This window comes from Lepisma saccharinum, chromosome 7 (assembly GCF_977018435.1).
Source record: "Lepisma saccharinum chromosome 7, izLepSacc3.1, whole genome shotgun sequence".
NCBI lineage: Eukaryota > Metazoa > Arthropoda > Insecta > Zygentoma > Lepismatidae > Lepisma > Lepisma saccharinum.
The window spans coordinates 98,010,402-98,022,952 of NC_139235.1; the positions used below are offsets into that span (position 1 = coordinate 98,010,402).

Below are 12,551 nucleotides of genomic sequence, written 5' to 3' on the forward strand. Positions count from 1 at the left end.
TATATACCGACGTGACGCTTTCTGAAGTCTGAAGTATCCTGTGAGTTATGCAATTCACAGAACATTGATTAATTCTGAGGTAAATATTTGAGAAACAAAAATGGACACCTCTACACAGGAATAAACTTAATACTCTGGTAACTACATAAATGTGCTATTAGAAGGGATAAGTTTATTTTGTGTAATAAGTGTAGTTTTTAAATCAAATTTAGGATTATATTCACAATTTTAAAACCAAAATGTCATTTTATATAGCACTTTTGATGTGATTATTCACCGCTATAACACCGAAATTTTATTTTATTTGCCAGTTTTGAACCCGAAATTAACTCTGTTTTTGTACCAAAATTTTGCTTTTTTATTTACCAAAAATATGTGCCTCTAACAATGGAACAGTGAATGACATGCCCATGCTTGAGACAAATGTCCCGAATTAGAGCCAAAGGTAGTAATTTTGAACAAATATTAGTGCTTTGTAGGGACAATATATCTCTGTAACACATATTCACAGGATATTACAGTATCTTAAAGCTCTTTGGTTACTTTATTCAAAACCTTGCAGCTGGTAATACATAATCTTCTTTCAAAAAATAAAGTGAGTAGACTCCTGCATTCTTCAAACTATACTTGCTGCATTTCAGTGCCATTATGAAGTCTTCTGTCAATCACTTCTGTTTTTCCTGATTTATTTACAAATTTCATTTTATTTATTCTACAATTAATGGCTGTTGAAACTGAACAATTGCCAATTGGCAATTGTTCATTTCTCTATGGACTAAACTACGTAACATTTCCAATGATATATTAGTACATAGTAGTATTATATAATTCTGAAATAAATCCATGAAAAACCAATGTACATGCACACAAAGTAAATAACAATTTCCTGATTGCATGATATCTACAGCCACTTTGTGTCAAACTCAGTTGATTAGCCTTGTATTACAGCAATTTAAAGGTTTAAGCATAATGATAATAAAGAACATATTATAGATCCACCAAGCTATCTGAAACCTCAGAAAATATGCGAACTACAGGCTCCCCATAACTTTAACCAGCAACAGTAGCGCCACTGTTCCTGCGCCAGGGTTTCAGAGGGGTTGGTGGATCTATAGGGATGGGCAGATATGAAATACTACCAATCCAACTTACATATGTCACATGAAGAACAGGAATGGTTTACTAACCTTCAACCTTCTTAATGTGGGTTTTCAGTTTAAAAAAGCTGCATATTTGAACATTTACTTAAGAAATCATGTTTTATAAGTTATATTTTTATGCTCACAAACACAATAACATGATTTTTGCACTACCTTACAGGATATTTATGGAAATATCACAACAGTAAAATTATTGCCAATTTTACCAACCAACATGCCTATATCAGCAGTTGCCAATTACTCTACAATAAATAAGCTCATGCAAAAGTTACTTATAAGACTAGAGTCTTATGTTCCCTTCATGAACATCATGGGTAGTAAATATCCTACCTGTTCACTATTAGACACTGGAACCCACTTGTAGATTTTCATTGTTGTGTCTCCTATGGTTACCCATTTCTTCTCCCTTTAAAAAAAAAACATCTTTCAGGCTCTTATAATCGAACCAACACACAAAAATGTTGTATAAATTGCACATTCTATCTATTTATAGTACAAATGTGGCTATCACAAATTTTACTGACAGTTATAATAGAGTATCTAAGTAAAAATTCACTAAACTCAGCCAGGGGAACCGTGCCCGGTAACAGTTCCCATGGACAATGTATTTTTTGTTGACAAGCAACTGTAAGTATCGTAGACTAGTGGGAATGAAAAAAGGTAAAGTGCTCCCCTGTGCATAGCACCATGCCATGAAGGCGTATAGGGGGTGTGGGGGTAACACCCCACACTTTCTTGATCCGGTCATGAGTGGGGGGTGATGTGATCAGCATCACGCCCCTGACCGCCTTTACCCTGCAGGGTTTCCCCCAGGTACCCATGTTATTCGACGCTGGGTGGGCGCCGGGGCCGCTTCCATCGTTAGAAAAGTTCCCGGATTTGAACCTGCCGGGGATCGAACCCGGGACCTTTAGCATAGTAGTCAGACGCGTTACCGACTGAGCCACCGCGGCCATACATGGGAATGAATGTAGAAGTAAATCAGAACCTTAGTATAATGCATTTAAGGAATTTATTTTAGCTAAGAGAACCAAACCTGGCCTTCCTAACCTAACTACGAAAGCATATACAGAGTGAGTCACCTAAAATTACCACCAGAAATGTTTCGTGAACAACAATAAATATTGAAAAACTGCTTTCGCAGATATAAAGGTGCAAGCGGGGCTCGTGAAATTAGTGGACACAATACGTATATGGGAATATGGTTTTCAACACAAACTTAGTTTCTTTTAAATGGAAACCCCATTTTATTTTTAGCTCATTTGAAAGTACGGAAAAATTCATTAAGAATGGCGTTTGTTACATTGTAATACGTCAAATAGTTCTCAAGTAATTGTAACTTGAAGTTGAGCACAGAAGGCGCATCCCCACTACGCCTGTCGGCAGAACTGAGCGGAAATGCTGTTGTGCTGCAATTTTCCTACACTCGCCATACGTAAGTATCATCTCGGCTTTTTCAGAGTTTGAAAATGCTATTTTCTTAGCAACAGTTCTGGCATACCTACAAACGTCTGGTTAATCAGTGTACTTTGTTAGGCCTTTGTTTATTTGATATATTTGTTAAATCAATTTCAAAGAAAGAAAAATGTTTAAGATGCAAAGTATAAAAGTCGAAAACTTAAAGATTTCTCATGATCAAACGCGAAGAGTTGATTGTTCCGATGTACTAAAAATTATGACGTAAATGAATGAATGTCAATAAAAAATTAGAAAGATATTAATGTACTAACCTTTATGTATGTAACTCATGGCGGAATGTTTAAAATTTATACCTATTAATGTACAAATATTTGTTAACTTTTTAATGTACAAATATTTGTTAACTTGGAAAGATGTATTAGAACCTTTTAGATAACTTGTCGAAGCCTACTTACGTACAAACTACACATTTTACTGTAGCCTGCAGTTGTTGTAACAACTTTCCTAGGCATGCAGAAGAGTAACATGTTTGTTATGATACACGAATGACGTCAAAAGGGGGATATGTATGTTACAACATACGAATCAACTTGTGAGAATGTTTGTTTCAAGCGTCAACTTCACGTTACATTTACTTGAGAACTACTTGACATATTAAAATGTAACGAAGGCAGTTCTTATTGATTTTTTCCATACTTTCAAATGAGCTGAAAATAAAATTGAGTTTCCATTTAAAATAAACTAAGTTTGTGTCCACTAATTTCATGAGCCCCTCCCACACCTTTATATCTGCTAAAGCAGTTTCTCAATATTTATTGTTGTTTACAAAATATTTCCGGTGGTAATTTTAGGTGACTCGCCCTGCATTGAACAAAATCTTAATTAATCGCTAAAACTCCACAGTATGTGTTAACAGAAGTAAATCAAAATCGAGTGTTAAAATAGCATTTGTAGCATGATGAAATTGCAATAAATCAAAAGGGGTAATGGTTCAGTTTGTTCTATGATTTTTTTCAAATTCTCCTAGCAAAAAGGCTAATTATCATAGAATTTTGCAAATCCTTGTCACACAAAATTGGAACCTTCCTGGAAGTAATGAGCACTATTTGGATTCGAAAAAAAGGTTATTTACCTTGAAAAAAAAGAAAAAAAAACTAAGTTACCTTACGCAAGCATGTGCACTTCTGACAAGGTATTCTCAGTTGACAAGCGACAGTAATTATCGTAGACTAGTTCCCACTAGTAGAATGTAGAAGTAAATAGGAACCTTAGTAGAATGCATTTAGGGACTTTATTTTCATGCTAAGAGAACCAAACCTGGCCTGCCTAACCGAATCACGAAAGCATATATTGAACAAAATCTGGTATGATTTTACAATACCGGACACTTTCCCAATTTCTTTGATATTTCGCCTACTCAATAATTTAGGGCTTCTAATCACGAATCTGCAGTTAAAATTTGGCACTCACGTGTGGAACTTGCAAAATAACATGTAGAAGGTTGCGATTTTACAATACAAAAAAAGGCATAATTTCGTTAATAACTCGAATACTCACTAATTATGGAGTCCTGACGTATCTGCAGTTAAGATTTGGTGGTCACGCGTAGAAATTGTAAATTAACGTGTAGAAGTTGTAAAATAACGTTGTGAATAACCACGCTGATTCTAGATACATAAACAACAATGGGAACAATTTTTCTCATATGAAAAAGTGACGTTCGCAATTTGTTACGTTTCATTCAGTACACAAGGTTGCTAAAGTGTTGTGTGATAAGTTAGACCCTCAGTTGTTCATGTGAGGAAGATGGTGTCTTTTGAAGGAAGGAAGTAATGTCCATTTCTCCGTAAGTTTTGCTTTGGAAAAGCCATTTTTTAGTTAAGTTTCGGTTGTGTAAATATTAATAATATGGGGGCATTCATTCATATTTCGCATACTCACTAATTTAGTACACTTGATCACGATTCTGTGGTTGAAATTTGTCGCTCAAGTGCTATGAAACTGACATTTTTTGAAGGTGCCTGGTCGCAATTAGCATTAAACCCCTCTAACGGCGCACGGGTAGCCCCACGAACCATGCACGCATAGCCCCACAAACCATTCATGGATAGCCCCACAAACCATTCACAGATAGCTCACGAACCATGCATGGCAAGGTTAGGTTAAATTAGGCAAACAGTTAAAATTTGGGGTCGTAGTAATATCAGGAATATATATTTCATTCTTTAAGTATTCAAAACGCAAAATCTTGCGATAAATAATGAGCAATTGTGCATTGTCGGTTGCAATCACGGACCCCCTTATTTTAGAAGTTCCACACGTGAGCGCCAAATTTCAACTGTAGATTCGTGATTAGGAGCCCTAAATTATCGAGTGTTCGAAATATGAACGAAATTGGGAACAATACGTTCCCAAAATCTTAAGTAATCGCTAAAACTCCACAGTATGTGTTAACAGATGTAAATCGAAATCTAATCATGTAAAAATTGTATTTGTAGCATGCTGAAATCGCAATAAAACAAAAGGAACTTGGGCACTTTTTTTCTGCACACCATGGAATTGGAAAACACCACAATTTCTTCTGAAAAGGCCAGCTACTGCTGTCACGTGACATAGGTATGAAGGGTTATTAGTCCTAAATGATTTGATTGTTAGGTTAGGTAGGTCAGGTTGAAGGCTGTTAACATTAATATTAATTCCATAAATACTTTCTGCTATTCTCGCCATCTGGTGAAAATACTTAATGTACTGTCAGGTGAAAATATATTTAACTACTAATACTTTGTGACTACTGTCACCAGGTGGTGGAACCAGTAGATGAGGTATTTTTACCAGTACTTTTTATTTTAAATACTTATGCTATTATAATTAGCATATTGTTTATGTTCTGTACATTAAATCACTCACACTAACCATAAAGCTTAACATGGAAAAATAAAAATGAGCATTATTAACCTTTTGGATCCCAAGCATCTCGATCGAGATACCCAAATGTAAGCTTCACTGTCCCAAGCAACTCGATCGAGACGCTGTGTCAAGGTCGTAGTTTTTACGTTATAACTTTTCTATTTTTGGCTAGAATTTCGATTTTTTTTATATATATTGTTCCTAACACATGTATTTAACAAATTTTTTATTTTGCATTTTTTTGTCTTCATGAAAATGGAGGGAGAAAGGTGGGGAAAGGCGGGAAAAGGTGGGAAAAGGGACTTCTCCTTTGCTTCTCTTTTCAAGGTCAAATGAAGACCGGCTTTGTTGTTCTAAAGCAATGCTTTTCACTCCCGCCTGGAACTGCTTTCGAAGGAAGCTTGTTTAACAGTATCCGGTGTCAAAATGAAAGTTTTCTGTGAGGGGGTGGGGGTAGGGGGAAGACTGGTTGCTGAATCTGCGTTGTGAGAATGGAATTTCGAAGCACGCTGAAGGAAACCTTTGTTTTTTTAGCACAAGTGTCCACAAGTTGCGATAGGGGTTACCCTGCATTGTCTAAAAATAGAATTTCAAGCAGCTGCAACAATTGGCGCTCATTTTTCACTGCGTTCTAGCTTTTCGTCCGTGAATGTTGTGCGTAGGTGTCGTTTTGTGCCCAAGTGCGAGGACATTTTTTTGGGTGGTGACAATTTTTTAAAATAATTTTCTCCCTTCCCCCTCCATATATACGCCAAATTTGCATAAATTTTGCATTTTGACATTTTTTCGGGGGGCGGGGGAAACACAATTTTTTTTAAGAAAAGTATTTTTGAGGGGATTTCCCCCTATTCCCCCTCCATATGTACGCCGAATGTGCATAAATTATATATCGTCTGAATCTGTGATTCATTCTGCGTACAACGGTATATCTTTCATATCTCTAAGGCATTTAGTTTCTGAGCTATAGTCATTTCAAGGTACCGCTGCATTTTGAAGCTTGAATCAGTGGCCATTCCTTTTGGGGGTACAACTCAAGTCACGTTGGTCATACGACAATGATGCAAATATTTTTCTGTTTCTTACATGCCAGCGATAATTTCTATGTGCATTTTGAACTTTTCATATCATTTTTTTCGGGGGGGGGGGGGGGGTGTCGAAACCCCATTTTTAAAAAAAGTATTTTCAGGGGATTTCCCCCTTTCCCCCTCCATATATACGCCGAATGTGCATAAATTATATATCGTCTGAGTCTGTGATTCATTCTGCGTACAACGGTATATCTTTCATATCTCTAGGGCATTTAGTTTCTGGGCTATTGTCATTTCAAGGTACCGCTGCATTTTGAAGCTTGAATCAGTGGCATACCGACCATTCCTTTTGTGGGTACAACTCAAGTTACATTGGTCATATGATGATAATGCAAATATTTTTGTGTTCCTTACATGTCAGCGATCATTTCCATGTGCATGTCGACACTGTCATGTACTTTTTTCTTGGGGGGAGGGTGGGGGAACCAATTTTTTTCCGAAATTTTGGAATTTTGAGAGTTAGCCCCCTCCCCCGCCACATATATGCCGAATTTGCATAAATTTCGTATAGTCTGAATCTCTGGTTCATTCCGCGTACAACGGTATATCACTCATCTCTCGAGGGCAATTAGTCTCCGATCTACACTCATTTAATTGAAACTCTGCATTTTGCTCAAAATCGGCTCGGGACAGAGGGGCTTACATGTGAAAAAGGCATTGGGTCTCAAAAGGTTAATATTATAGAGGGTAGTCAACCTAACTACCTCACCTACATACCATGGAAATCTGATTATCTTTTAAGAGAAGGACATGGAATCTAACTGCATAACCTAACAAGCAGCACAAAAAGAAAAATGTCTCAAGTGAAAGTGAATGTTCTATAAAGGAAATCCTCATACACTGACGAATCATGAGACCCGGTCAAAACAGCATAAAAACTAGGTTGGTATCAGTATGGTATAGTGAAAACACATTTCTTCAAATTTACAGGAGAAACTACTTACGGAACTGAGTTTCTGTAGACTTTAGGAAGCTCGTGGAAGTGTTTTCTCCCTTCCTTCAACTTATTCGGCCGGCAAATCATGTATTTTTCGACATTTATGTATCTCCGATGCACGATAGCTCTTGCCGTCGACTACGTGAATCAAATGTTCCATGCGTTCGATTAATAACTCCCTGTTAGTGTAGCAACCACGTGGTAGTTTTACAAGATGATGTGTGAGCGGGTATTTTTTTTCCAATTTAATTTTCTGTTTGCCTAACCTAACTGAGCCTAACCTAACTGAACCTAACCTAACCTTCCCTGAATGGTTTGTGGATCAATTTTCGCTTAAAGAACTGTGAATAGTTGTGTGGCATTTTTCGGTTGGTAACAGTATGGTATAGTGAAAACACATTTCACTAGTTTATTTCCTAATTATTTACATTTGTACTTACCTGTTATGCATAGCGGAACATTTTTGAACGTGGGATTTTGCTTTTTTCACTGAAAAAAGCGTAATTTTTTACATTACAAGTATTTATTGTTCGTTGCTAATTCGCTTTCATTACGCACAATATTGCGGGCAAATCTTGACTCACGTTGTCTATCGTCAGCTAATATTCAGTGTTTCCAAACTTATTAACCGAAAGGTACCTGTTTCATAGATCGGAGACACATTAAAATTGGATATTTTGTGTTTCGCATGGTTTCGTACTTACCAAATGTGTATTGCGGAACATAGTTCAAGGTGCCATTATGCTTTTTACACGAAAACAAACACTTTTTCTACTAAAATAACACATTTTTCTAAGTGCTACCGAACGCACGTAACGGTGCGATATAGCTTTTTTTGTTTTCGAATATCAGTGTTTCCAACCTTCTTCACCGAAAAATACCTACTATCGTGTTCGTCACATGTGCAAATTGTACATTATGCACGGGTAGCTGATGGATAGCCCCACGAACCATTCCGATAAGGTTACGTTAGGTTTGGTTAGGCAAGCATAGTTAAAAAGAATGGGTTGGAAACACTGACGATTTCCCGATCAAATAGATAACCACGATGAAAGAAAATACCTCGACTAAACCTTAGAGAAACTCATTTCCGTAAGTAGTTTCTTCTGTAAAAATGAAGAAACGTGTCTCCGATGTATGAAACTGTTACCATTTACCTTCTCGAGCAGGCCTCATCTCCAAGAAGGTATAAACTAGAGGCAAGCCCCGACACCTACCGACCTGTTGGGTGAGAATGAGTCAAGGCAAGGGCTTAATATACCTTTTCCTGCTCCCCCAATTTGAATATGATAAATTACAATAGCAGTTCTGACTGATATAAACGAAATGTAGTAATGACGGTATTGAAACACCGCCATTGTTTATTTGAAAATAAAATAAAAATATTTTGCAGCAACCACTGTATTAACGTTATACATAAATTGAGCAAAAACATTTAGTATTAGTAATATCTCATAAATCCCGATCAGAGACTGGTGGTGCAACAGAAATTGCTTTCCGGCATTACTTGCATAGCGTAGCTCCGAATGTCATGAGAAGGAACCACTCTGATTTTAGTTTCACACACACACATTTACTTACCAGTGCCGTACTTTATCAACAACCTGCATCACTCGTTTAATATCATCTTTGGCCCGGCTTCTAGTTTCTGCTCGAACAGATCTTGACATCATTTTGCTAATATTTGGCTACACAAATTTTTCTCACTTCCGGCACCAATCACACTCACAGAAATGCTAAAAAAATGGTTGCATCCAATTCAACGTAACTGTTGAATCAAACGTATCAAAGATGTGAACGATGTATACAGTACCGCTCTAAATAGACGAGAACTTTAGCTTTTACGAATGTACGAAATAATAATAATAATAATAAAAGCTGACGCAACACAATAATCAGATCCTGAGTACTGATAAATACGCGTCCGCTGTTAAATTGTGGTGGTCTGGATGCAACCTACGTTTAAACCTAAAGATGAGTGCACAAAGCAAAGGTTCAATTTTCAGTCTTCCATCGTCGGTGACTTCCAGCGAGGACCTATTTTCATAAATTGAAAAATAATTTACACAGTTGGAATTAAATATAACACACATAGTGTCAATTAAGAAGCATTCAAGAGAGGAATAAAGGGGTCCGGACCCCTTCAAAGACTTAATCAAGGGTCAACGGAAGAAAATAAAATTCAATTCATTACAAAAATTAAATAATAAAATAACTAAAATTAAATAATGAAAATTACTTGTTCTTTGGAGCGATTGTACAATACCGGACACTTCCATATTTCTTTCATATTTCGCATCAAGGAATATAGAGATTAGGTAAAGCCATCCGAAGATTGCCGATCTTGCACGAACGCGTGACGTCACCGGAGAAGCAGTGAGCTCGGCTGAAGCAGACGGCCCCTAGCATTTATATGGGAGATTCAGAGAGCGAAAGTATATTATTACTTTTAGGAAGGGGAAAATAATAATTGTCATCCTCCAAGATGGTATTGAGGCATCCTTTTAATGATTAGTAACATAAATGAAAACGCGCTACTTTTAAAAGGGGGCAAAGTACATGTGAAAAAATATATTTTGAAAATCCATATTCCTGAAACTTTCTGGCCGATGCGCTACAAAGAAAGTTGCGTGTTCTCCTTTAGAATTTCGTCATTTTACAAATCGTAATATAATTTTAACAAAAACGTGGCATGCTAAAGAAGAATTAAAGAGTTTAAAAAAATAATTGATTAATAGACTTAGTTTATTTTACTTCGCTTATCTGTCACATATGGCTAATCGCAAAGATGAGGATGCGTGATGATATGATTAAATTGAAGAAATGAAAGTAGACCCATGCCCGGGCGGGGATTCGAACCTGGGGGCACTTGGCATCGTAAAGCGTTGTGCTAACCACTTCGCCACGGAGGTCAGCATTACAAGGAAATAAACAGAAATTGGCATCTATGTTTTAAAATGCGAGAAACATTTGCGAGGAGGTTATTGAAGTAACAAATAATTATTACAAGACGTTGTGATGAAAATTATTAATATATCTGAAATATCGAGAGTTGACCTTGCAGTCTCGAAAATATTCGTTTGTCTTATGACACATGGTCAATCTCGTCTCGTCTCGAATTTTTAAAAGCCTGTCCCGTCTCGTCCCGTGGGCAACACTAGCAAAGGGGCTTCCAGTGAGAAAACATTCCTATGAAATAGTCCAGAAGAATGATTTTTTTTAAATGGCTCAAGAATACAAAGATATAAGTGGATATTTGACAAGTTTAGTCTAAAACTTACAACTGAAGTCGTACGTGTGTGTGTGTGTGGGGGGGGGGTGGCTACGTGAGGTAACACAGTGGAATATGATTCACAATACTAAAATTAAAATAAATATGTGGGAACAATAAAAATCAAAATATGTTGTAGCTAGTGACAGCGCAATAGTAAAGATGGAGGGGTAAATCATATTTTCCCGGGGCAATCATTTTTATTATTCCGTTACATACGACACAAAAATGCATATTTTGGCTAAAAGAGCATTCATTCATTTATTTATTTTGTCGTTTTACTGGGGACAGATAAGAGAGAGAGAGAAATTGTCGAACAAGAATTGGGGGGCGTTCCTGCCCCCCCCCCCCCGTAGTGTGGTCACTGCCTATGGCTATGCTGGATGCTGGAGAAGAATGCACCAATTAATACGCTATTAAATAAAACAGATACTTTTAAAACTTTTAATCAAATTATTTGTGAACTATGATTTAAATTTAGAGAGAGCACATACCTGTTTAATTTAATTTGGATGAGTTAACTTCTGAAGCCTGCCATTTCCGAGCCTTCTTCCGGTGTAACTACACTGCCCATTGAGCCGTAGCTGCAGCGTTAAGGTGGCGGAACGAGCAGAATACTAATTAAAACAAATATATATAAAAAAAACAACGTGTTGAATCTATTGACGGCGCCAAAGAAAAGACAGAAGAAGAAGAACATGGACAGTACAGTGATATTTTACGGGAAGCAGCAGGCACGTATCCAGGAATTCCTTTCGGGGCGGCGGCTGAACACCATTTTTTTTAAAGGGGTATCACAATTGTATGTTTAAGGTCAGTGGTGGCAATTGGGTTCCAAAATGTGTGTCGGGGGGGGGGACAAGGAGACAAGCATTAAGAGGCCATAGTGTGATAGTGTGGAGGCAAAAGAATGGAGAGCAACTATCTCCTAAATCGTCGCCACTGTTTAACGCTGTCATTTTAATCAGAACATAGCCTCCCCGATGGCGTAGTAATCAAGGGGTCCCGGGTTCGATACCCGGTGGAGGCACAAGTGGTTCGGATCCCACTTTAAACTGTAGGTCCAGTCCCGATTAGCCTTACTGTGCATAAAGTGGACTTAAAACAACAAATAAATCAAAATCAAATTTAATCAGAACGTGAAATCGGGACATTTTCTACCACTCAACTCCTCTGTTTCCATGCATTAATATTGTGTGCCGGAACCATCTCAGTATGTATGTTTTTCCATTTCTTCTCATCAGGCATCAAAACATCTATGTATTTTACCAGAAGTGTTTTTACGAAGGTGTTACACATGCACGGAATGCACAATCCACTCGACAACACAAGATTCAAACTGTGTGCTGGAACTGGAATCAGACAGTTCACGAATATTTCTCTCTCATTCGAGCCTGAACACCACTAATGTGTCTTGTCCTCCCATGTTTGCAGCTCTTATAAAAGCCGAAACCCACCAAATTGTTCATATTAAGGCCTAAGCACTCGCAAGTATCCAAAACTGTCTGTTGAGTGTGTGTCGAACCCAGTAGCCTTAAACAAAAGTATTTTTTATGCCATGAAATTCTCGGACTACTTATAAACAAAATTTGGTCCTGGCACAACCAAATCATCACTCAAAACTTTGATTTTCAGTTGATCTGTGCAGCTTATTTCTTTTTTAATAAATCGCTCCAATGGCCAGCCCGATACTGCCGAAATATTCACTTTCGGGACAGAGACCTTCGATCTCTTCGTCTTTCGACCCGAACTACTCGTAGCACTACTCG

The 12,551-nt window shown here is 37.4% G+C and overlaps 1 protein-coding gene across 2 annotated transcripts in view; it reads right to left on the minus strand.

The window, feature by feature from the left end:
* BCL7-like (chromatin remodeling complex subunit BCL7B-like protein) overlaps positions 1–9,431 on the minus strand; it is a 35,177-nt gene extending 25,746 nt beyond the window's left edge. The window contains exons 1-2 of one of the 2 annotated variants that reach the window (XM_083125718.1): positions 9,093–9,431; positions 1,491–1,566 (exon numbers count right to left, since the gene is read on the minus strand). In XM_083125718.1, the coding sequence (XP_082981844.1) occupies positions 1,491–1,566; positions 9,093–9,184 (168 nt within the window). In that variant the 5' untranslated portion in view covers positions 9,185–9,431. The remainder of the gene's footprint in view (positions 1–1,490; positions 1,567–9,092) is intronic. The other variant, XM_083125717.1, reaches the window with a different exon arrangement.
* Between the last annotated feature and the right edge of the window lie 3,120 nt (positions 9,432–12,551).